Here is a 27,684-nt window from a genome sequence, read left to right as displayed (position 1 = left end):
AAAGCCTAACAATAGACTGCATATAGCAGAACTCTTGGCATAGCTTTTCGTCTTCACTTTCATTGCAAGCGCCTGTGTTCTTCTTTATTTTTGTGTTTATTGAACTGTCCTTCGTCCTAGAAGTATAGCGCAGTTCAAAGCTCATCAATAGACTGCATATAGCAGAACTCTTGGCATAGCTTTTTGTCTTCACTTACATTGCAAGCGCCTGTGTTCTTCTTTATTTTTGTGTTTCTTGAATTGTCCCTCCTCCTAGAAGTATAGCGCAGTTCAAAGCTCATCAATAGACTACATATAGAAGAACTCTTGGCATAGCTTTTTGTCTTCACTTACATTACAAGCGCCTGTGTTCTTCTTTATTTTTGTGTTTATTGAATTGTCCTTCGTCCTAGAAGTATAGCGCAGTTCAAAGCTCATCAATAGACTACATATAGCAGAACTCTTGGCATAGCTTTTCGTCTTCACTTACATGGCAAGCGCCTGTGTTCTTCTTTATTTTTGTGTTTATTGATTTGTCCTCGTCCTAGAAGTATAGCGCAGTTCAAAGCTCATCAATAGACTACATATAGCAGAACTCTTGGCATAGCTTTTTGTCTTCACTTACATTGCAAGTGCCTGTGTTCTTCTTTATTTTTGTTTTTATTCAATTGTCCTTCGTCCTAGAAGTATAGCGCAGTTCAAAGCTCATCAATAGACTACATATAGCAGAACTCTTGGCATAGCTTTTTGTCTTCACTTACATTGCAAGCGCCTGTGTTCTTCTTTATTTTTGTGTTTATTGAATTGTCCTTCGTCCTAGAAGTATAGCGCAGTTCAAAGCTCATCAATAGACTACATATAGCAGAACTCTTGGCATAGCTTTTTGTCTTCACTTACATTGCAAGCGCCTGTGTTCTTCTTTATTTCTGTGTTTATTGAATTGTCCTTCGTCCTAGAAGTGTAGCGCAGTTCAAAGCTCATCAATAGACTACATATAGCAGAACTCTTGGCATAGCTTTTCGTCTTCACTTACATTGCAAGCGCCTGTGTTCTTCTTTATTTTTGTGTTTATTGATTTGTCCCTCGTCCTAGAAGTATAGCGCAGTTCAAAGCTCATCAATAGACTACATATAGCAGAACTCTTGGCATAGCTTTTTGTCTTCACTTACATTGCAAGCGCCTGTGTTCTGCTTTATTTTTGTGTTTATCGAATTGTCCTTCGTCCTAGAAGTATAGAGCAGTTCAAAGCTCATCAATAGACTACATATAGCAGAAATCTTGGCATAGCTTTTCGTCTTCACTTACATTGCAAGTGCCTGTGTTCTTCTTTATTTTTGTGTTTATTGATTTGTCCCTCGTCCTAGAAGTATAGCGCAGTTCAAAGCTCATCAATAGACTACATATAGCAGAACTCTTGGCATAGCTTTTTGTCTTCACTTACATTGCAAGCGCCAGTGTTCTTCTTTATTTTTGTGTTTATTGAATTGTCCCTCGTCCTAGAAGTATAGCACAGTTCAAAGCTCATCAATAGACTGCATATAGCAGAACTCTTGGCATAGCTTTTTGTCTTCACTTACATTGCAAGCGCCTGTGTTCTTCTTTATTTTTGTGTTTAATGAATTGTCCTTCGTCCTAGAAGTGTAGCGCAGTTCAAAGTTCATCAATAGACTACATATAGCAGAACTCTTGGCATAGCTTTTTGTCTTCACTTACATTGCAAGCGTCTGTGTTCTTATTTATTTTTGTGTTTATTGAATTGTCCTTCGTCCTAGAAGTACAGTTCAGTTCAAAGCTCATCAATAGACTGCATATAGCAGAACTCTTGGCATAGCTTTTTGTCTTCACTCACATTGCATGCGCCTGTGTTCTTCTTTATTTTTGTGTTTATTGAATTGTCCTTCGTCCTAGAAGTATAGCGCAGTTCAAAGCTCATCAATAGACTACATATAGCAGAACTCTTGGCATAGCTTTTCGTCTTCACTTACATTGCAAGCGCCTGTGTTCTTTATTTTTGTGTTTGTTGATTTGTCCCTCGTCCTAGAAGTATAGCGCAGTTCAAAGCTCATCAATAGACTACATATAGCAGAACTCTTGGCATAGCTTTTTGTCTTCACTTACATTGCAAGCGCCTATGTTCTTCTTTATTTTTGTGTTTATTGAATTGTCCTTCGCCCTAGAAGTATAGCGTAGTTCAAAGCTCATCAATAGACTACATATAGCAGAACTCTTGGCATAGCTTTTTGTCTTCACTTACATTGCAAGCGCCTGTGTTCTTCTTTATTTTTGTGTTTATTGAATTGTCCCTTGTCCTAGAAGTATAGCGCAGTTCAAAGCTCATCAATAGACTACATATAGCAGAACTCTTGGTATTGCTTTTTGTCTTCACTTACATTGCAAGTGCCTGTGTTCTTCTTTATTTTTGTGTTTATTGAATTGTCCTTCGTCCTAGAAGTATAGCGCAGTTCAAAGCTCATCAATAGACTACATATAGCAGAACTCTTGGCATAGCTTTTCGTCTTCACTTACATTGCAAGCGTCTGTGTTCTTATTTATTTTTGTGTTTATTGAATTGTCCTTCGTCCTAGAAGTATAGTTCAGTTCAAAGCTCATCAATAGACTACATATAGCAGAACTCTTGGCATAGCTTTTTGTCTTCACTCACATTGCAAGCAGCTGTGTTCTTCTTTATTTTTGTGTTTATTGAATTGTCCTTCGTCCTAGAAGTACAGCGCTTTTTTGTTTATTTTTTTCTTTCTTGCGTAGTGTCCCAACATTTTTGTTGAATGAAGACTGGTTTCCAATAAATAACAATAATAATAACACTTAAAGTTTTTAATCCTAAATTTATTTTTGATTAATGCAAATAAAAAGGATAGCTATTCCAGTTTTTGTTGATGGTCATGTGTTGCTCGTTTTATTCATATATATATATGTATATATATATATATATATATATATATATATATATATATATATATATATATATATATATATATATATATATATATAATATATAGGAATATATTTCATATATATATATGGCTAAATTTTATCTTTTGTTTATTTTCAGGGGGGAATTGTTCCCCAAGTTTTTTTTCGTTTGAAATGTTTTATTTTTTTTATTCTGAATTTTTTATTATTTTTTACTGACTTCCGTAATTGAAGCTTTAAAATAAGAACAGTCTTGCCTTTTATTTTGATTGTATATTTTCCTGTTAATATTAGCTATTAGCCATGGATTTCCCAATTATAACGAGGAAAAATTTATGTTTGGTATACAACATTACTTAAACCGGAAAATATTTACACCACAACAAATTTGGGCTTTTTCCTCTTGGATTCAGTGTTTAGTTGACTATTACTATTACACCACTGACTTTGGGTTTCCTTCAAAAATCGAATTTGGATCTTATTTTCGTCGCATATCTAATGGCTCGTTTAGATTGTCAACACTGTCCCTTCTAAGCATGATCTGCTGTGAATTTCGGATCTTTAAGTTAATCGAATTATGTTAGAATTTTAATTTTGATTCTGAATGTAGAGGCTTCGTTATACGTTTTAGCGGAGAAATGGACAAGTTAAACATTGTTGAAATCAGAAGTTATGCAAGGATTTTAGTTCTTTATCAACGATTCGCCCTTTCAGCCGTGAGGACCAAAAGTGGACCCTTGGCCGTGTATTTCCGCCAGCCCTTCCCCTACTAAAACCTTTTAAATTAGATACCTCACCGCACTTCCATATTATGAGCGTCTGGGGATTTTTTTTTAGATTGGTCCTCAATGATTAATGTTAAAAATTGAACTTTAGTAATTGCATTTTAATTTTGAAAATTGAATTTTAAAATAAACACTAATAATTAGAAATGAATAAGATGCCATCATTACTTTAAACAGTGAGAAAATTATTATTGTTGTTGTAAAAAATGCACTTTGAGCTAAGAAAAATTTAAATCAAATTCGAAAATATGCAAAATAGGTAGATTATATGAAAATATAATTACAATACATAACTGTAACTACAATACAATACATTTATAATAAAACAATTACACATTTAGATATTTGGGAGAAGCACCCGGACGTACACGTACACGTACACGTACACGTCTGGCTTGTATTGTTTTATTATAAAATTTCGGATTTGTTTTGTATGGATGTATTCCGATATGAGTCTGCGACAGTCACAATATGCTTCTTAAATGGATAATATTCGTCCATTCAGGACTCTTTCCTAAACAATCCGCGAGTGATCGTGAGTTGTAAAAATGTGCGAAATATATAGATACTCTATATCTATAGAGTATCTATAGATATAGGTATATATCTATAATAATATATATCTATAATAATATATCTTATATATCTATATATCTTGGAACCTTTGTTTCCAAGTTGGAAGGAGAACGGACCTAAACACTCCTCTTTTAGCTCTTCAATCATAAAGATTGAAGTTTATTCACGACTAATAATAATAATAATAATTTAATATAATTAATAATATAATAATAATAATAATAATAATTTATAATATAATTTAATAATAATAATAATAATAATTTTTCGATCATATCAAGGCGCAGGACGTCTATCATTTGTGAAAAATCGTATGTTTTCACAAATGATAGACGTCCTGCAGGTTTTGGGCGTCCATGTTGAAATATTAGCCTCAGATTTGTAGTCAGTTATCTCAGAAGTCCTTTCATACCAATAAATTTAAGGATTATATGCGGAGTGCGTTCTGGTTTTGGACAGAAATATTGCTAATACGCACATTTCCTTTGAATTTAGTTCAAAATCCTTTTCAGTATTAACTGGAAGTTTTATCATATTACCGCTGGCCGTGTTTTAGATATTGCAGGTACGCTCTTTCGACAATCCCTATACACAGAGTATCTCTGATTTAGTTCAATATCTACCTCAGCTTTCCATGAAAGTTTCAATTTAATACCCTTAGCCGTTCCCGAGATAGTGGCATCATTAAAACCATGAAGCAATCTGTTTCTATTTATTTAGTTCAATATACCCCCAAACTCCCTGTAAGTTTAAACTTAATGCCTTAAGCTGCTCCTCAGATTTCGCCGATAAGCCCTTTTGACAAACTAGATATCCTTAGAGCCTTTTAGTTTAACACACCCTAATAGTTTCAACTTAACACCATAAGCTGTTCCTGAGATAACCCAAACATGCCCTTTGACAGCTCCGGTGCACATAATGTGTCTTGAATTAGTTCGACATCCCCAAAAACATGCCCTGAAAGTTTCAGCCAAATAGCCTTTGCCATTCCTATGATGTTTCAGATGCGTTTTGTTGACAATATAGATGCAGGTAATGGACTTTCGTTTAGTTCAGCATCCCTATCAGCATGCTGTGAAAGCTTCAACTTAATACTCTTGGCTGTTCCCGAAGAATTGCGGATGTGCCTTTGCAGTACGTGAATGACATAGGATCTTTTGATTTATCTCAACATACCCCCCCCCCCACAGAAGTACGTTTCGGTGTACATTCCTGAAATATTACAGAAACGTAATTTTGGCAACCTTGGTGCAGATAGCGTCTTTTGGTTTAGTTCAGCTTCCCCCTCAAAACTCCCTGAAAGTTTCAACGTAATACTCTTGGTAATATTTATGATATTACAACGTAATAATGCAGATACGCTTTTTCCAAAACCTGGACGTACACGGTATCTTACGATTTTGTGTAACGTCCTCCTAAGTCTTCCTCTGAGACTTTTGATCTGGTATCCTTAGCCTTTGTTAGATTCTGCAGATATGCCATTTTGACTACCTGGATGTATATAGTGTCTTTTGCTGTAGTTTAACAACCCTCTTCAGCACTCTCTGAAAGTTTCAAGTTCACACCCTTTGCCGTTCCTGAGATATTGTAGACACACCTTTTGACAAACCATGTGCACACATTTTCTTTTGATTAAGTTCAACAACCCCAACAATATACCCTAAAAGCTTCAACATAGTGCCCTTAGCTGTTAGTTCTGCATGTTGCACACATCTTTTTTTGACGATCTGGATGCACATAGTATCAATTGATTTAATCTACATACCCGTCAAATTTCCTAGAAAATTTCAACTTAATACCCTAAGCGATTCCTGAGATATTGCATGTATGCCATTTTGACAACCTGGATACACTTAAAGGCTTTTAATTTAGTTCAATATCTCCCTTAACAATCTCCGCTAATTCCAACATAATGCCATTAGCCATTCCAGAGATGATGCTCTTTTTGATTCCATAAGTGTCTTTTGATTTATTTTGACACCCGCTCAACATTCCCTGAAAGTTTCAACTCAATAACTTTATTTGCTCCTAAACTATTGCAGATACGCCCTTTGGTGAACCTGAATGAAAATAACATTATTTGCCGTTTTGAAAACATGGATACATATGGTAGCTTTTGATATCTATCTCAGCATGCCGTGCAAGTTGCAACTTAACACCCTTAGTCATTTCTTATATATTGTAGGTACTCCCTTTTGACAACCTGTATGCAGAGAGTGTCTTTTGATCTGGCTCAACATCCCTTTCAGTACTCCCTGAGAGTCTCAATTTATTACCGTTAGATGTTTTTAAGATATTACAGATACGACGTTTTGAAAACATGTATGCAGATTTTGTTTTGATTTATTTGAACATCCCCCTCAACTGACAAAAAAACTGTATGTCCTGAACAGTCCTTAGAAAGAACTAACAAAATTAAACCGAATATCTGATATATAATAGCATTAATTGCTGAAAACTCAGAAATTTAAGTTTTTAAGTACAAAACAAAATATTTTTGTAATATAATTCGTTTTTAGTAAAGGTTTATTTATTCATTTACAATAGTAAATGTTGTATGTTTGTTGGCTATGGTTGTTTATTTAATTTCTGTTCGTTTTTGGTTTCATTTATTCTTTAATAGTAATTTCTGGTTGCTTTGAACTTGGGTTTTTATAGAGATTTATTTCTGCTGGTTTTAAGTTTAATATGGTTTTTTTGCTTTTCTTTGAAAAACCTCTTTTTTGGAAAATTTTTTAATTGATTTTGTTATGTTTTTTATTTCCAAAGCATCAAGTTTTTCAATATTCCCCATCGTAGTTCTTTTTTTAACATGAAAGTTTCTTCAAAATCATCAAAACATCAAAATGATGTTCTTACAAAATTAAAGTTTCATAGTTCAACATCCCCCTCAACATTCCCTGAAAGTAGTCTCAAATTGAGGTAGTATCAGTTACAAGCAGTAACAGTTGGAAGTAGTCGGAGTTGGAAGTTGTCACAGTTGTAATCACAACCAATCTCATTTGCAACCACAATACTAGCAGTAGAAGCAGTGTCTCTGAAAGTTTCAAGTTAATACTCTTACCCGTTCCTAAGATATTTTAGACACAACTTTTTGATAGTTACTTTTGATTTACCTCAACCTACCCCTCAACATTTCCAATACGTTTTGCCTGAATACTCTTAGTCTTTTTGGACACACCCAGGATAAAAAATTCTCCCTTTTCCTTATAAAAAATCCTTCGTGTGAAATGTGGACGAAATGCATGATTTACATTCCTTGTCCGGGGAATGTGGGGGCATGGCATCCCCAGAGGCATACCTATTAGAAGGTGTGACTATTTTGAATAAAATAGGTTTTTAATATCTCTATCAGTGTTAAGGGGAACATTTAAAAGAGGAAGAGGGGGCCTGCCTATTGTTCCTTTTTTCAACATCCTTCTCAACATGCCTTTAAAGTTTCCTCTTAATACCCTTAGCCATTCCTCAGATTTTGCTGTTGTGTCCTTTTAAAAACCCTCCTGAAAATAGTGTGCTTTGATTTTTGTTAGATATCCCTCTCAACTTTTTCTAAAAGCTTTACCCTATCATTCTCAGTCGTTTGGAGACTCAGGATAAAACATAACCCCTTTTCCCAATAGCCAGCCTCGTATATAAATAATGGAAAATTTATATAGCTTACACATGCTCCAGAGGGTGTGGAGGTTAAGTCATCCTCGGAGGAATAGTTATTTGATTTTTGACTATTTCTAACAAGATCCTCCTCAAGATGTCCTTAGAGTGTAAACTTAGTACCCTCACCTGTTCTTGTGATATTGCATATACACATTTTTGATTAAACAGGATGCGCATAGTAATTTTAGATGTAGTTTAACATGCCCTCTACATTCCCCAAAGGTTCGTCTTAATACTATTAGCCTTTTCGAAAACACCTAGAATCAAATATCTCCCTTTTCCTAATGACAAATCCTGAATTAAAAAAAAGAGCAAATTGCATAATTTACAATCCTTACCCTGGGAGCTGTGGGGGGTATTGCATCTCCGGAGGCATAGTTACTAGACCTTCCGACTGTTTTGGACAAAATTGAATTTCCAAAGTTTTGGTCAGTGATGAGGGAAGGGAGCATCTAAAAAGGGCAAGGGGACAGGTTGCCCTCTGATAGCTCTTCAACATCAGATGAAACTTTCAACTCAACACTTTCAACTGTTCCTTAGACATTAATGATGCACCCTACAGAGAATCAGCACGCACACAGTGTGTTTTATTGCGTTTGTTGCAATAAATATCCAATATCCAATGTTGTAGTGGGGGGGTATGTCACCCCCCATAGGAAAAATGATTTGAGATTTTGGTTGTTTTGAACAAGATGTCTATTGTACAATTTTAATCACATATTTTTTTAGAGAGGGCAACTAAAAAGGACATAAGAGAAGGCTAGCAGCCTTCGAACAACTTTTCAAAATCTCCCTCAGCATGTCTCGAAAGTTTCACCTCAATACCCTCAGCCGTTCTTGAAATATCGCAGATCCTCCATTTTGATAACTGGATGCACATAGTGCTTGTTCATTTAATAGCATACACCTCAACATTTTCCAATGTCTCATGTTTTCCGATATATTTTCATTATAAAACAATTCGCGTTTTCCTAATGATAAATCCTGCATGTAAACGATGGTTAAATTGTAAAATTTCCAGGCGCCCCGTATTGAGGCAGGAAGTAAATCTATTTGAGCTTTTTACTGGTCTGAACAAAATAACAATTCCCAAATTTTAGTCAGTGTTGACCAGAGGGGACAACTAAAAAGACCAGGAGGGAGCCAGGGGCTGGTTGCCCTCAAATCTCTGTCAAACATCTCCTCAACTTGCCTTGAAATTTTTAGCTAATTGTCGTTCTTTTGATATTGCTCATATTCCCGTTTCGCAATCAGCAAGTACACAGTGTGTTTTGATTGTGCTCGCCACCCCATTCAACATTTCCTTAAATTTTCTCCTTAAGACCCTAAGACTTTTAGGAGATCAAGGATTAAACAAGCCTCTTTTCCAATAAAAATCCTTACATCTCAATTATGGGTGAAATTCTGAACCTATAGCCCTTGCCCCAGAGGCTGGGGGAGGTGTGTCAATCCAGAAGCATAGTCATTTGACCGTTGAAATGTTTTCAAAAAAATAGCTATGTCAGATTTTGATCTAATCATTTGGGGGAAAAGGAGCGGGGAGGGCTTGTTGGCCTTTGAACAGTCTTGACTCTTAACAAGGGCACTAAAATTTTGGACTGTCAATCGAATGAGCCTCGTCCAATGTTAATACGACCACCTCTTTCATGAAAATTGGATATATTAACAATAAGCAACTTGCATAGCTTTCAGCCCTTGCCCTGGGATCCGTGTGTGTGTGAGGGGGGAGGGGGGTCAACCCTGGTAGCATATGTATTTTACCATCTTACAAAATGGCAATGATTTTGAACCAAATGTCTTTCTCCTAATTTTGATCGGATATATTTGTGGAGAAAAGAGCGCAAAAGGAGAGGGCTGGTTGCCCTCCGATCACTTTTGACTCCTAAACAGGGAACTAGAGCTTTCAATTTCCAATTGAATGAACCTCCTCCAAAGCTCGTACTGCCAGCCCTTCCATAAAATATTTATGTTAACAATAAACAGCTTTCATAACTTATAGCCCTTGCCCCGCGGGCTTGGGGGGATTTTTCAATCCGAGAGCACAATTATTCGACTTTTTTTTTACTATTTTGAACAAAATGGCTATAAAAAAAAATTCGATCGAATGTATTTGGAGGAAGATTGGAGGGGGGACTGGCTGCCCTTCAATCATTATGAACTCTTAGAAAAGAACTAGAACTTTTGATTTCTATTCGAATGACTTGCCCCTCCTCCCTACCCCAATATATTACGACCACCATTTCCACAAAAATCTTATAAGTTAACAATGGGCAATTTGCATAATTTACAGCCCTTGCCGGGGCTGTGTGTAGTTTTGTCAACCACGGAGGCATATTTTTTTTTCCTTTTGGATTATTTTGATCAAAATGGCTATCTCAAATTGATCGTATGCATTTGGGGGAAAAGGACGTGAAGGGATGCTGGTTGCTCTCTGATCACTTTTGACTCACAAAGGGGCATTACAACTTGTGATTTCCATTAGAATGAAACCTCTCCGAAGCTTATACGACTGTCCCTTTCATAAAAACCTTATATGTTAACAATCAGCAACTCGCATAACTTACAGCCCTTGCCCTGGGGGCTTAAAGGATGGGGATGTCAAACCTGGAAGCGTATTTATTTGTCCTTCGGATTATTTTGAACAAAATGGTTATATCAAAATTTTGATCGAATGCATTTGGGGAGAAAAGGGCGTGGGGAGGGGGACTAGTTGTCCTTTGATCACTTTTGACTCTTAAAAAGGGATCTTCCGATTTCCGATCGAATGAATCCTATCTGAAGTGTATACGACTCCATTTCTATATGGAGTGCCTCTGGGCAGTGGCGTAACTAGCCGTTTTTAAGGGAGAGGGGGCAAACTTCTATAATCTGCCGACAAGTCTATAATAACCCAACAAAATGCAAACACCCTTAAAAATCTGACAAATTAATATTGTGCTACAAAAGGTCTTAAGTTATCTAATTAACCAGAGTTACGAAATGTCATTTTGTTGTAGTTTATTTCCCACAACGGCGCACCGCAACGGCACGCCCACCTTTCTCATTGAGTACTGATCATTCGGCAGACATAGCACTTTCAGCTGAGAAGCCCCCAAAATTTTAGAAAATTATGACTCAAAAGTGTATTATCCCTTATATTTGCCTTTTAAAACCCATTTTAGAGAAGCAAACATCCTTAAAAATCTGACAGATTAATATTGTACTGCAAAGGGTCTAAGTAATCGAATTTATCAGAGTTATGAAATGTCATTTTGTTACTGTTTATTTGCCGCAACGGCCCACCGCGACGACACACCCACCTTTCTCATTGAGTACCGATCATTCGGCAGACATAGCACTTTCAGCTGCGAAGCCCCAAAAATTTTGGAAAATTATGGCTCAAAAGTGTATTATTCCTTATATTTCCCTTTTAAAACCCATTTTAGAGAAGCAAACACCCTTAAAAATCTGACAAATTAATATTGTGCTGCAAAGGGTCTAAGCTATCTAATTAATCTCAGCAATGAAATGTTTTGTTATTGTTTGTTTCCCACAACGGCGCACCGCAACAGCACATTCTCATCGAGTAATGATCATTTGGCAGATATAGCACTTTCAGCTGCAAAGCCCCAAAAATCTTAGAAAATTATGACTCAAATGTGTATTATTCCTTATATTTGCCTTTTAAAACCCATTTTTTAGAAGCAAACACCCTTTAAAATCTGACAAATTAATATTGTGCTGCAAAGGGTCTAAGCTATCTAATTAATCTGAGTAATGAAATGTCATTTTGTTTTTGTTTGGTTCCCACAACGGCGCACCGCAACGGGACATTCTCATCGAGTAACGATCATTTGGCAGACATAGCACTTTCAGCTGCGAAGCCCCAAAAATCTTAGAAAATTATGACTCAAAAGTGTATTATTCCTTATATTTGCCTTTTAAAACCCATTTTAGAGAAGCAAGCACCCTTAAAAATCTGGCGAATTAATATTGTGCTGCAAAGGGTCTAAGCTATCTAATTAATCTGAGTAATGAAATGTCATTTTGTTTTTGTTTGGTTCCCACAACGGCGCACCGCAACGGGACATTCTCATCGAGTAACGATCATTTGGCAGACATAGCACTTTCAGCTGCGAAGCCCCAAAAATTTAAAAAAATTATGGCTCAAAAGTGTATTATTCCTTTTGTTTCCCTTTTAAAACCCATTTTAATGAAGCAAACATTCTTAAAATTCTGATAAATTAATATTGTGCAGCAAAAGGTCCTAAGTTATCTAATTAATCAGAGTTATGAAATATCATTTTGTTATTGTTCATTTGCATGCACAAGAACAAAGAAAAAGTCTGAGTGAGTATTTTTTTTCGCAAAGCGCCGGATTATTATGGGACCTACCACTGAAATGTAGCAATAATGAAATAATGTTCTCTTTTCAATTAGTCCTTAAAATATCATTGCAAGGAATCAAAAAATCTTAAGAAGAAATATTATGCCGTGAGGCAGCAAACATTTTTGGATTTAGGATTTAGAAATGTCTATCACTTGCAATTTTTTTTTGGCGGCGAAGAACCAAAAATTTTTGGAATCTACCACTGGAATATGCATTTCTCTTCAAATTAGCCTCTCTGACATTCTTGCAAGGAAGCAAAAAGTCTTCAAAAGCGATACCTTTGTATTTAGATACCAAAGATTTAGAACTGAGAAGTTTATTTTTCCCTAGTATTTTTTTCTTTCTCACCCTCCTATTGGTGATTAAGACGTCAAATTGAATGCTTAGATATGACTTCACAATTTCACGGTCCTATATTATTACAAATTCCCCAATTTCACGGTCCCATATTATAGACTTGTCGGAACATTATAGAAGTTCGTCCCCTCCCCTTAAAAACGGCTAGTTGCGCCACTGCCGAGAGGCACTTCATAGGGAAATGGAGTCGTATAAACTTCAGATGGGGCTCATTTGATTGGAATCGGAAGATCCCTTTTTGAGAGTCAAAAGTGATTAGAGGACAACTAGCCCCCCCCACGCCCTCTTTTCCCCAAATGCATCCGATCAATTTTTTTTTCTCATCCTCCTTTTGGTGATTAAGACGTCAAATTGAATCCCTGGTGCCGATAATATTACAAAAGGTGGCAGCAGCTTTAATGTGTTTTCGAATTTCGTATGATAATTCAAATTTAAAAAAAAAATGCCTTAATATTATTGTACATGTAAAACAAAAATGCTTTTCAAGCACCAAAAACAAGTAGAACAATAGGGAATTTCTCAAGACAGTGGGAAACAAATTAGAATGAATATTTCGGCCCTATGTCCAAGGGCCGTCCTCAGCAATATAAAAATATGTTAGAAGAAAAAAACTTACAACAGGATAAAATCAATATAACTAAATTGTTTTTCTTGTTTTTGGTGATGCAAAGGCAATGTGGTCTTCGTCGCTTTTTATATAAAAATGCTTCTTTATAAAGTTTCAGTATTCCCTATCAATTCTTATTTCAAGTTTCCAGAGAAAAAGTTTAAATTCAGTGCCGACGAGTTTACCTAAGTATGTACCAAGATGCCAATAATAAAACTATATTCGACAGGACCTAATATTTGGTGCCGATTATACCATTTTGACGACCATTGTATGGCGAAGGTTGCTAATGTCAGTGCCTCAAAAGTTAATTTTTCTGTTGAAAATGGATTTTCAAGTCTCTCCATTACAAAAAGAATTCCTCGGGAGCAATGTGCCGACGAAATATCGATTATGATATCGAATATCGAAATATCGATTATGTCGATACGTTCTTACGATTATACTCTTGTTTTTGTCTAACTTGCTTCTTTCTTTCTTTAACAGAATACGAGAAAGAATATTGCAGAATATCACGTCAGAACTTAACTTGCCATTTAGATTTGAAGAGCAAGAAGATTCTGAACTAATTTTAAGAAAAATGCTGAAAATGGACATCCGTGACCCCGCAACTAAGGCTCACATGGAGCTTATCAGGAGCCGTATATTAGAGTCTCAACATGATGGTGGACTGCGGTCTCGGAGTGCCGATCGTAAGTTACATCTAAATAATAACATTCAAATTGCGTATGATATTTGTCGCAAAGTTGAAAAGCAGATATAATACCTTTTACACATCGCGTATAATTTTTACAATATTAGGCACTACCGCAGATGAAAACACGATATCCATATCGCATTATCGATATGATATCGTAGTTGTGTGTGTGTGCACAATGTTGGCAGTAACTCAAAATTTATTTCAAAGAAAATATTCTCTAGTTGACTTAGCTAGTGATCGAATATATTTTTTTTTTACGATATTAAAGAGTGACAGGTACCAAAGGGCTACGGGTTCTATTCTATTGTCGCAATGCTAGGTGACGGGTTAGCTATCTGTCTGTGTCACAGCTTAGATACCAATATCAAGGAGGCACACTCGTGCCTCTATAAAGAGGCGACACACGACAATGTTAAGCGATCTTCGGTTCCAGTGGTCGCAGAGGGATGGGGAGGGATGCATTTCGTAGCCCGAGCTCCAACTAAGAAACCTGCAAAATTTCATCTCCCTCCAACTTTTCCTTCATGGGGAAAATCTGGCCGAAAGTTTCGACTCGTCAACCCCAGCCCCCCTTTAACGTTGTCCGATAGGGCTGAAATTCACAAGTTAAGGTCCCCTAGGGCCCAGGAGCTTATCCGCGAAATTTCAGCTCGATCCGATAACTCCTTCCCTGTTTTCCAGAAACCACGCATAGCCACTTAAAATTCATTTACTTTTTTTTCCTAGACGCCTACAGGTCACATCCGACATCGGATCTGGGTGTACGAAGACTCATTCGATGCGGAATTCTCCGAGTAATTTTCCTGGAAAGTTTCGTAGGAAAATCTTAACCCCCCGAAAATTTCAACCCTCCAACCCCCCCCCCCCTTTTAACGTTGTCCGATCGGGCTGAAATTCACAAGTTAAGGTCCCCTACGGCCCAGGAGCTTATCCGCGAAATTTCAGCTCGATCCGATAACTCCTTCCCTGTTTTCCAGAAACCACGCATTAGATACTTAATTAGCGGATTTCTCTCCATAAGAGCCCATGTTAATTTGAAATTTTTAAAAGTTATTGAGAAGTTATATTTACACACATGCAAGTGTTTAGCTCAGTCGGTAGAGCGTGGGACTCTTAATCCTCGGGTCAAGGATTCAAGTCTCTTACGGGCGGTTTTTTTTTCACAACATCAAAAAAATTTTGATAACACCTGGACAGCTTATCATTTGAGAGATAACAGAATATTAGCTTCTTATGAGCAAAAGAAACATTTCGGTCATTCTATCTATTTTTTTTCTATTTTATACAATGATTTAAAAGCGGGGGGGGGGCGGCAGCCACCCAAGTTCCTCTCCTAATTCCTGTACGAGGAGTACAGGAATTATTAAATTACATCCACCATGGATTGTAGAAAAACGTACAGAAACAATATGAAAAAAACTTCGTTTTCTTAATGAGTTAAAGAGGCTGCGTCCCAAAGTCGAACCTTAAAACGTACAGGAATTAGAAGAGGCAGTTGGGGGGCTGCCGCCCCCCAAACCCCCAGCTTTTAAAGACTCTTTTGTACAGGTTTTTTTTTGTGGGGGGACTTCATTGTTACTAATTACTAGTTTCGGCGCAATGCTTCTCCTGTCCTCTTGTGTTTAACATTTTTCGAAGTTATTCCATTATTCATTCATTTCAATTTTTTGTTAATTAAAAGAGGGCCTTTCCGAAGCCAAGAGCGGGGGGTTAGCAAAAAAACAAAAAACCTGTACAAAAGAGTCTTTAAAAGCTGGGGGTTGGGGGGGCGGCAGCCCCCCAACTGCCTCTTCTAATTCCTGTACGTTTTAAGGTTCGACTTTGGGACGCAGCCTCTTTAACTCTTTAAGAAAACGAAGTTTTTTTCATATTATAGTTATGAAAACTCCTATCTTGCCCATGAGAAGCTTTTGGTACATAGCTTTGAACTTGGCACCTCCTCCAAGCCCGCGCTTCGACGCGTAGATCGTAATACAACACCATAGGCGGGAGCGCGATTTTGTTTTGTTGCATACGATTCTATTCACAACGTCAGTCCAATTGCTCCAACTTTTAGATTCAGACTGTCAGTTTCCTGTCTCCAGCCGCTAGTATCGCAACCGCGCAGTGTGTCCCAAAAATAAATCGAGTTATCTGTATATTGGTATCAAAGCTGTGCTCTGGAGGATTTTTATCCTCTTATGAGAGGGGCGACTCCTCCTTAATCCCCCGCTCTTTACACTAAAGTTTTATAGTAATTGATTGAAAGCATTTTTGAGTGTAACTATTGTAATAAATAGGTAATTTCAAGTGTTTCTCTTACCAATTGCCATTTAAAGCATTTCAGCTGAAAATTCCATTGTTTAAAATAAAAGCGCATTCATAAACTCTTCGGAGGAGGTGTTTTTCTCGTTTTGGCACACAGTGTTTCTTTCGTTCTGTCACTGTGAAAAATCCCATTTCGGTTACCCTTGTGTTTGAACAGTCGGTCTTAAGACATTGAGGGGAAAAGTCAAACTTTATCGTCAACAGCTGGGAGTCTAAGGAGGAAGCAAACCTCTCCCTCTGTCATATACATTATAATTACTATCGTTCTTGGCTTTCATTTGAAAAGACTTGTTTTTTATTACCTTAAATATGGGTTACCTTAAATATGAAGAGGAATACCATCCCCTCAAACAGCAGTTTTTAAAATATTGTTAGCCTTTTCAGAGCAATGCTTCGCAAAAAAATTCATTTAGTGTTTATGATTTTGGAATATATTTTACATCTATAACTTCATTTTTTCTTCGTCAAATTTCATTTTTAGATTTTTGGTTTCAAACAATTTGAGGTAACGAAGCGAAAGCACGAGGCGACTCAGTGCAATAGTAATAATAATAGTAATATATTACTATTAAAATACTAGCAATTCTACTAGCAATATAAATTACTAGCAATAGTAAAATAAACTTTAAGAAAAGAATGTCACTGCTAATTAATTCATCAAAAAAATTGACTCTATATGCTAATTCTAAATATATGAAACTCATTAAATTAAAGTTAACCTTTCAAAAGCTATTAACCTAAAATTCCCAGCCCCCCCCCCCCCCGGAAAAAAGCGTGATTAAGGATACTACGTGATAATACCTCCCCTCTTGTTGCAGAAAAATCATGATGAGATCACACTGTTGAAACTAGGCGGATTTATATGTCCTTCGTTTTCTTTGTTTCTTTTTTCAAGTTGATGAGTTTCACTAGACATGAAAAGCGTATTCACGTCATTACGTAGCAAGATTTACCAAATTAACTCTATGTAGATTACATTTGGTTTATGGTTGTAATTCCAAGAATAGATTTAATAATGAATCTTGTGTTCAAATAAACAAGATACGAATGCTTAAGGAGTTCAGGAAGTCATCTAAGTGTAAAAGAGGTTCTAAAATTCACAAGAACGCGTAAAGCATCCTAACTTTCACCTATTTAAACCGTAAAAGTTAGGTTGAAACCCTCTTAAATAAGTTTAGATTATATTGGCCGATGAAAAAGTGCTCCAGAGAAAATTTACACCTAATCACTTAGGCGAATGCAAAAAAAAATAAATAAAAATAAAAAATGGACTCTGAAGATCTCCTATTTGCATTCGTTCAAATTGTTCCAGAGAATGATTCTTTTTAATCGATTAATTCCAACCAATGTTTTTCAAAAGAAAAACGAAGCTTTTCTTACGGAATTAAATAGTGATGCTGATATTTATAACGAAGAAAAACAATTGCTAAGTTACGCAAGACGTATCTACAAAACTTGTAGTATTACAAAACTCTATATTATTAAGAAAATACAAAATCCTTTTCTAATATATATTTTTAAATTCTACTTCTTTTTCTTTTCTTTTGTGGTATTTGATCCATACTGAAGTATCCTGGATGCAACGCCTTTTCTCGTTTCCTTTTCCTTTTCTAGAAAATAAATCTGTTACCTTCATATATATCTCACATAGTTTTTCTGCATTTGCTTTCATTGGCCCATCTATTCTAATATAAAACTACTCGTTTCTCAAAAGAAAAAACGAAGCTTTTCTTTTGGGAGTAAATAGTGATGTTGAAATTTATAACGAACAAAAACAATTGCTTCATTGCACAGGACGTATCTGCGAAACTTGCTCAAATAATGTGACTCGTGACATTATTTGACATCAATTGAATACTAAAAACTAGCGCTTTGCTGAAAATTGAGCTTGCTTAAGTTTTTTTTTAGAAATTTATAATTGTATACTAAAACGTTGATACTATTGCTGGTAAAAGACTATTGAGAGACTTTAAGATCTGTTTTATTATCTGGAAGTTTACTCATTGAATTTTCTGCTCCAGAGAAAACCCTATTTTTTGGTTTTTCTTAAAGTAAACCGCTAGTTTTAGTATTCTAGAAACATTTGAAAATATCACATGTCAGTTTATTTGAGTAAATTTTGCAAATATGGTCTTGCGTAATCTGTGAAGCAATAATTTTTTTTATTTTTAGTATTTTTGTATAATAAATAATAATATTCATTATTTATTTTTAATAGTTTTTTAAATATTTTTTTATTAATATAATAATATTTTTAGTATTTTTTTCAAAAACATTTCAATAATATTTAATAATATTGTTAGTAATGTTTGTCATTTTAAGTTTTATAGGCACAAAAAAGCAGAAAACAGCCATTTTGCTTTGGCACGTTTTCTTTTGTCAAACAGTTCTTAGTAACGAACTGTAAGTGAAAAGTGACTCTGCCCAATAGTAACCGAAACTTTCAGAAAAGACATAATTTAGATAACAAAGCATGCATCAAAAGAATTGACTTTTTATGCTGATTCCAAACATGTAAAATTCATGCATTTTAATGTTTTCCCTCAAAAGCTAAAAGCCTGAGAAAATTATCTGGATGGAATTATCTGGGGATAATATCCTAGGGGTTGAGGATTTTATGCGGAAGGAACTTCTTATGGAGGAATTTTTTTGTGGGAAGGGGGAAATTTTCTATGTAGAGGAAGGCGGATTTCCCGGCACTAACTGAAAAGTAATCAGAAATCAAATAAAAAGATAGTATTTCAACTTAAAGTAAGGAGTGACGTTAAAATTTGAAACGAACAGAAAGTATTCCGTATATGAAAGGGGCTGCCCCCTCCTCGATGTCCCGCTATTTACGCTAAAGTTTTACCTTTTGTCCCAAAAACTTTAGCAAAAATTGCGGGGTATTGAGGAGGGGGCAGCCTCTTTCATATAAGGAGGAATTTCTGTTCGTTTATGTTTTAACGCTGCTCCTTACGTTAAGTTGAAAACACTTGTTTCTTATTCAATTACTTGAAAAGGACGATATACGACGATTTTCTTTTAAATGAGCCCTTTCCCAAGATTTTGCAATCACTGGTTTGGTAGGGTCGCCCCTCGAAGAAAAAGAAGAAAAGGAGACGCATGAGGGGTTCCCATACGAAAAAAGCGATTCTCCGTGTTGTTCAAATTATGGGACTGTGATTCCTCTGTAAAAGGTATTTGATCGTGGTGTTTCCAATGGTGCACTTTTGATGGTGATCTGTCACCATTTTCGAGGATTTTTAGGCTATAAAACCTTGTTTTTTCACCTATTTGATTTTTCTCTCTTCATTTATTATTTCCTTTCTTGTTTTCATACGTTAGGCTCTTCTTCAAAATTCATATGAGTTTATTTCGCGATAAACTTTTATAACTAAGATTAATCGAAATAATAGTTACCATTTGTGGATGAGCTTCATAAAAAAAAAAAAATAAGTAAGAGGTTTTTGTTCTTCACTAGTAATATGTCTTCTTTTTTATTATTGTTTAATATTCTTCTTTTTTTTATCTTGTTGCTTCTCTCTCCCGTTTTCATGATTGCTTTTATAAAAGAGCCAGAATGAGGTTTCTAGCCTTTTTGTTCCAAAAATATACTATATTATTAAAAAAAAAATACAAAATCCTTTTCTAATGTATATTTTTAATGCTTCTTTTTTCTTTTCTTCTGTGGTATTTGATCCATACTGAACTATCGTGGATGTAATACCTTTCCTCGTTTCCTCTTCCTCTTCTAGAAAATAAATTTATTACCTTCGTATATTTCTCACATAGTTAACCTACATTTCATTTCACTATTCCATCTCTTCTAACATGAAACTTCTGTTTCAAAGCTACGTTCCGGGCGTGGGTAAATAACGTGACGGCATGTTGGAAAATAGTAGGAGGGAGTTGAAAGCTCAGTCTTTTGATGTAACTATTGGTATCAACATTCCGTTTTTTAGAGTTATGGTTACAATTGAGCCGAGTCGCTCTTTACTACAGTTCGTTACCACGAACTATTTGACTACTCATTTCAAAGCTACATTCCGGGCGTGGGTAAATAACGCGACGGCATGTTGGAAATAGTAGAAGGGAGTTGAAAGCTCAGTCTTTTGATGTAACTATTGGTATCAAAATTCCCTTTTTTAGAGTTTTGGTTACTATTGAGCCGAGTCGCTCTTTACTACAGTTCGTTACCACGGACTATTGGACTACTTATTTCAAAGCTACATTCCGGGCGTGGGTAAATAACGTGACGGCATGTTGGAAAATAGTAGAAGGGAGTTGAAAGCTCAGTCTTTTGATGTAACTATGGGTATCAAAATTCCGTTTTTTAGAGTTTTGGTTACTATTGAGCCGAGTCACTCTTTACTACAGTTCGTTGCCATGAACTATTTGACTACTCATTTCAAAGCTACATTCTGGGCGTGGGTAAATAACGTGACGGCATGTTGGAAAATAGTAGAAGGGAGTTGAAAGCTCAGTCTTTTGATGTAACTATGGGTATCAAAATTCCGTTTTTTAGAGTTTTGGTTACTATTGAGCCGAGTTGCTCTTTACTACAGTTCGTTAGCACGAACTATTTGACTACTCATTTCAAAGCTACATTCCGGGCGTGGATAAATAACGTGACGGCATGTTGGAAAATAGTAGAAGGGAGTTGAAAGCTCAGTCTTTTTACGTAATTATTGGTATCAAATTTCCGTTTTTTAGAGTTTTGATTACTATTGAGCCGAGTCGCTCTTTACTACAGTTCGTTACCACGAACTGTTTGACTACTCATTTCAAAGCTACATTCCGGGCGGGTAAATATGGGTAAATAACGTGACGGCATGTTGGGAAATAGTAGGAAGGAGTTGAAAGCTCCTTCGGAAAGGGGTTGTGAACGAAAAATCAAAACTTTGCTATCATTTCATAACTGAGATTATACACTCTTTTGATAAAAAATTAGGTGCAAGCTAGCTGAAAATCATTGAACAACGGACAATACTCCTCTTTTTAAGCTTGCTTAGGAACTTCTTGAAAACTCTAAGCAATATCATATTTCTGGCTCGGTAAAAGGATAAGTCTGAAATCAAGGAATGAAGTAATATGAATATCTTGTCCTTTTTGGTGGAAGTTATAGCTACCAGGCTTGTCGCAAATCACTTGCTTCAGAGGAAACATATTCCTCAATTGGTAAGTAATTGGCCATGGAAAGCGAGCTTTGTTTTGGCATGAGCCAACAGTGAAACTCCTTTTTGTAACTATTGCCCCTTACTTCTCTTTGTTATTTTTATGAAAAAAAAGTAATGACAAAAAAAAGAGAAAAAAGAATACACACTATTGAAAACGAAACATAAACACTAACTAAAAGTCAAGTCTCTTCGTGCGGTATAAAAATCTGTTTACAATAGTCCGAACTCTATTATTTCTAATTATCAGCGATAAAGGAAACGGCACACTTATTTCATATTCACTTAGTTCGAACTCTATTGCTATTCCTGCTCTACAATGAACAGGGCAATCAAAAGGCGGGACGTACTCTCAAGGAATCTTCTTATACCTCCCATGTTAAACATTTGGAGTTTGCCTGATGTTCCTGAATTAGTGATTTCGGTGGTTTTCATGTCAATAGAAAGAAAAAAAATCCGGTGAATATTTTGATCTAATCAAATCTTAAAGCCGACAATTATTTTTTTATAATTCCAAAGTAATTATAAAACCTGTTTCGGGTTTGCATTCTAGATTGCTATACTTGACACTGTTGTTGTGGGGTATCAAAAAATAGAGCAAAAAATTTTCTATTCAACAATCAGAAACTTATTTCTATAATATATACTTCCTGGCTGCAGTTCCTTCAAATACTTTACATATTTGTGTTCCGATGTCAAAAACTCCCCTCAAAAGACTAGATTCAGCTGTAATCGGAGCGTGTGAGAATGCATAAATTACACCAATGGACTTACCACTCGGATTGTTCAGGAGCGATTCAGTCAAGTATTAGTTAGTTGTAACCTGTTTAAACAGATTTTAGAGAATAAATAGCGTGCAGACATCAAACTGCCGGTTAATAAATACATATAAAAAATTATATTGTATACAATAATTACAAGAAGAATTGCTAAGGATAATCCGCACCTTAGCGTAATTTTGAGTGAGAAACCCCTTAAGTTCGACCCTCTTATGTTTGTTTAGTTGAAGCGACGAAGAAAACTAATACCTTTGTATTTGACCTACTTGCAGCCCAAGAAAAAGAATTGACAAGGGAGTTAAATTTTTGGACTTTGGCTAGGCCTTAATACATGTTTCCATTAGACCGCACAAGCACAATGGAGAGTCAGCTTTCCCAATCCTATTTAAAAAATGAAGCAATCTTCTATGCTCTGTAATAAGCTGTGTTAACCTGCTATTTGGAAGGATTTTTGATGCAGAGATAAGGTCATCTTTACTTTCAAAAAGTTAGCCGGCCATGCGCTAGCAGAATTTTTCAGTAAATCTTTCAGCAAGTTTTTCAGCATGTCTTTTTCAGCCAATGCTTTCGCTTTCGACGGCTGTAACTTAAACGAGTATAAAAGCGAGTGATCTCACTGAGGCCTGTTTGGTCGAATAGTCGTTCCAATTGGATTTTCTTCAATAATCTAGTGATTTAGTGATTTTTAGTGATATAGAATCTCCTTTTTAGTAAACAAATCGGCTCGGCGTAATAAAAATCGGCATAGTAAACTAATTGGTGTTTCAAATTTGCCTTTGTAATTGAAATCAGTGGATAAGAATGTGAAAGATATTCTTTCTCTCTTTCTAAACCCATGTTCCCTCAGTGTCATAGCTGGAGATAGAAATAGTTTCCGCATGAAGGAGCAGTGGGAGAACAGGAGTGGGGGAGTGGGAGAGTGGGAGAAGGAGCTGTCATTACAACCTTACAAATAGTCCCTATCGACCAAATCAGTATAAAGAGTATGGAGCTCAAAATAATTTTATTCATTGTGAAAAGAAATATTCTGACAAAAAAATAGAATAAAATATCGTTCAAAATTATTGCAATATAAAAAAAGTGTTTTTTTTAATGTTTATTTTTAGACAGCACAGATATTCTAAAAATAAGTATTAAAAGACACTGGAGCTAATATATCAAAAATTTAATGTCACAAACGCTAAATATCCCGCGGGATATCCCTGTCCGTTTTTCTCTAATTAATTTAAATTCAATTCGAAATCTGGTATGCCTGAATATTAAGGCAATGATTTGGCTTTACAAAATGCAAAACCTATCTTAAGTTATTCGTACGACTTCAAAAATCTTACCTCCCAATTTTTTCTTCAACTAGTAAAAGTATCACTATCTCCCAAACGAGGCATCTCCTTGGGCGCCAAGGAGCGTCTATTTTGTGTGTCTATTTTTAAATAAAAAGCTTATTTTTTATAGGTAAAGATTTCGTCCTATCAAATACCAGAAAATGTCTAGGATTGATTGTAAATCAATATTCTTTATTACCATATTAGCATACATCTATCAGCAGACGTCACGCGACAAGACAAAATGGAAACACTAAAATGAAATAAATGTAAAATTGAATTTTCAAAACTTTAAAAAGCATTTTCAAGAAGTCCATCATTGTGGTAATTCACAAAGGACGATAGATATCATTTTGATGCCGTTTGGAGTGTAGGACAAATAATGAAAAAGTGAGGACTCATCTGCGTGTTTTTGGCCGACCGGTTTGTGGTTTTTGAAAATCCGGTAAAGGTTCGCGATCGGCATCAGAATTCAGGATTTTATCCCAAAACACGTAAGAAAATGGTGGCACCTTTCAGATAGCCTCTGTACCCTCAGTGTCTGCAGACTTTCCTCGTAGGATGTGTAATTTGCCCCAAACATTTTTTGGTCCACCCGCTTCTGAATATTTTCAAGCTTTTTGGTTTGGACAGCAGTTAGACTTGGGTGCCAAACGGAACAAGCATATTCGGTTATTATCGAATTACATACAGTAGACCTACTTCCCGTCAATCACTTACATGGGTATTTATTTCAAAGCAGGATACGAAAGCTTAATAGGTATACCGAAAAATAGATTGATCGTGTGGAAAAATAAGAAATAATTCGGAAATTCTCAAGATTTCGAGGATGGAGTATAGGGTTCAAAGGTCCTCACTCTTGGCACACTTGTCTTTATTGACATTGGTATGTTTGATTTGTTCAATATGTCAGTATGGAATTATCCATGTGGGTTTCTAAAATAATTACTCATTAACTTACATGATCAAAAGATTTTTCTCATTTTTGGTATCGATTCCTATCCTAGAGGAATATCTTAATAAACGTACAAAGTTAAGATTAAATTGAGCGCGTTGGGGCTGAAATTTAAAATGAGAATATTGGGTGCATACACCTCAGGTGCATACACGGGAATATATTTTGGAGGGACACAAAATGGGGGGAGGTACAGATTAGAACAAAAATAGGTGAATCATGTTAAAAACATAAGAAACTACGAAATTATTGGAAATAACGTAAAATGCTCGGAATTTATGATGAAGGACCTGAGGTCCACCCACGCTATATGTGTATAGTGTATTCAATCAGCTTGGCTTTTGAACGGCTCAATTGTCAGGTGAATGAATCAAGCCAAAAATACTTCAAGTTATTGTGGGGTGAGTTCCTTCTAGGTGAAGCTCAAATAGTCTTTCTAATCGGAGCCGGGACAGTTTTCCTAATTTTATGCGTTGAAAAACAGAAAGTTGGAATTTATAACTGTATTTGTGTCCATATCTTGGATTTTCAGTAATTTTTGCAAGATAGTAAGAACTTTCCATCTTAATGGCTTTTTTTTTGCTTGAAAAAATTTCATCAAGGATATTTGAAATTTATTTGAATTTTAATTAGCAAGCGTGGGAAATTTTGAAAGTTATAGATTAATTATTATCTGTTTCAGGAAGAACACGATTTCAAGGAGCAAAAGCGTGTTGGGGAAGATTACACGTTGAATAAACTGGTAGGACGGAATACCATCTTCGAATAAGGACAACTCATTAGTGCTTGTATGGGTTCACCTGTAGGGAGGGATTTGGGGTTATTAGCAGAATTTTAGCAAAGTAATAGCAATTATATAAGAAAACGAAAGAAGCAAGGGTCACATGGTCTATTTATAGATATTAGGGTTGTCCTCAGCATAATATGAGAAAACTAAGAGTGCCTTATTTATAAATTTGGAAATTTTGGACCTAAAAACTGTAATATTGGGAAGTTTGTTGACATTCTTTAAGTTGCAATCGTCACTATGGTATTTCACAAATACAGGCTGTTACATTTCTATTATATGGACTAAAGAACCCTCTACACATACATTGTAAAAAAAAGACTTTAATTCCGGTAGAAATTTTTATTTCTAGCAATTTTTTTATCATGCGATCTATTCTTAGGATTTATTGTACTTACCAGCCCTATGTGTAATTCTATAGCTGAATGGTTGTCATATTACCATATGCCTCGAAAATCAAGCATTTATTAGTTTGTTCATTTTTTGTTAAATACTTGGTTTACTTTACAAAGGAAGAAGAGCCTGATTTTTAAGGAGCCAACACCTCTCTACGGGTATAGGGGGGATCTTGAAGTTTGAAACTGTATCCTCAATGAGATTAAGATTTAGGTGAACTTAAAACATATGTTAGAAAAAGTTTATCAGGATTGAGTGAAATAAAAAGTTACAAGCATCTTGAAATTAATGTAACATATATAAAATAGTGTATAATATATTTTGTATACCGATATGGTACACACCAATAAGGAAAAGAGCGATTATTGACCTCTGTGTTTGAAAATGTGCTTTAATTTCATTGTTTTATTTTTGTATCGTGTTTTCTAAGTTATTCACATTTTTTGAGTGCAAGACAGAAAGGGAGTACCACAGATTTTTCTCCTTGCTGTATTTATCTGTTGTTGTTGTCTCAAATTTTAGGTGATGTAAAAAACGCAATACCTGACTCGTTCTATCGTATAACATACTGCGTATGCTACGTTTCTCTATGCATATACATATTATGGGCTGACAAATTTACGGAAAATAGAATATACAAAGCTTTTATTGAGGTTTTCGGTAAAAATATATGATAATAATTATTTATAATTTAGATCTTTAAAGAGCAATGTTACGTTTTAGTTTACTGGTCCTAAGAGCTTTAAAATTAATCCTGTCTCAACTTGATTTTACATACCCTAAGTGGTCGTTTACTGGTGTTTCTATATTTTCATACGCCATACCTCCCAAATATGCTAGTGTGTCCTAAAATTTGTCAAATAATCTAAAAAAAAAATTTTTAATTTTTATACCCCAATTGAAACAAAAATAGGGTGTACCGCTTCACAATATTAAACTTAGAGAAATAAAATTCACAGAAACGGATGTAGCCTGACATTTTGAAATAGTTAAAGGAGAGTGAAGCCAGTGTTAAAGTTAAAGGAGTCAAAGGAGTTAGCTTGTTAGTTAAAGGAGAATGAGAAATCGGAGAACACGCCCTTTGTCGGATCGGACAAAAGACATTTGTCGATTTCTCCGATCGGAGAAATCGGAGAAACCTTCCCATTGTTTACGTCTATCAATGAGTGGGATTACGTCTATCTAATATACACCCTCCAATCAAACAGAAAGGGTTACTTAAAGCTAAGTTTTTTTTCTTCGCATTTTTTTTTCTTCGATTTTTCTTTGAAGAATGATTTTTTCTTCGATGCCTTATTCCTAAAGCGGGTAGCTGCATCTTAATCTGCCTTTCCTGAAAAAGCTAGTCAACCCGTAGCATCGGGTTGAACCTTAAAAACAATCCTTAAAGAATTGCCTTGCCCTATGTGCTATCGAACCTCATAACCCACGGTTGGTTGGAGTGAGTACTGCATACGTCCACTACACCCTTACCCAGGGGTGGATCCAGGTTTTTTTTTAGCGGGGGGCGCAAAATATTTTACTCCGATAAATTTGCGAACAAAGAAATACCAGCAACTTAAAGGGAACCTCAACGATTATACGCTGTAGTTAGGTTGGAAATGGTCGTAGATTTAATCTAAAACCTGCTGAGGGTTAAAGTTCTAATAAATCCATTGAAATTAAAATGGTGTAAAAATATTGATACAAAAAACAGTAAGTTATAGAAACCACCCCACCATAAATAAAAATGAAAAGCTGTTCACCCTCTACAAAAAATATGTTTAATATGGCAACATAATATTCTCTCAAATCCATCACTACGTTAGGGGGCACCCCCACCTGGATCTGCCACTACCAGGGTAATTGTTGGGTTGAACTGCTAACAAACAAGAAGCTATTTACATACCTGATGTGTCATCTTGGAAATACCCAAAACAAAAAAAGAATACATGACGCTTTTGTTTTCTTTCATTCTATTGTTTTTACTTCCGCTGTGAAATGCTCTCTTGCCAGAGAACTTTGAACCTGCCGCTATGAACGTT

The 27,684-nt window shown here is 35.6% G+C and overlaps 1 protein-coding gene across 1 annotated transcript in view; it reads left to right on the top strand.

Moving 5' to 3' along the window:
- LOC136041045 (serine proteinase stubble-like) overlaps positions 1–27,684 on the top strand; it is a 79,280-nt gene that overhangs the window by 31,021 nt on the left and 20,575 nt on the right. The window contains exon 3 of the mRNA XM_065725578.1: positions 13,745–13,950. Coding sequence (XP_065581650.1) covers positions 13,745–13,950 — 206 coding nt within the window. The remainder of the gene's footprint in view (positions 1–13,744; positions 13,951–27,684) is intronic.

This window comes from Artemia franciscana, chromosome 21 (genome assembly GCF_032884065.1).
Source record: "Artemia franciscana chromosome 21, ASM3288406v1, whole genome shotgun sequence".
Classification (NCBI taxonomy): Eukaryota; Metazoa; Arthropoda; class Branchiopoda; order Anostraca; family Artemiidae; genus Artemia; species Artemia franciscana.
Note: the sequence above shows the minus strand (reverse complement) of the source record. Positions and strands in the feature narration are given on the sequence as shown.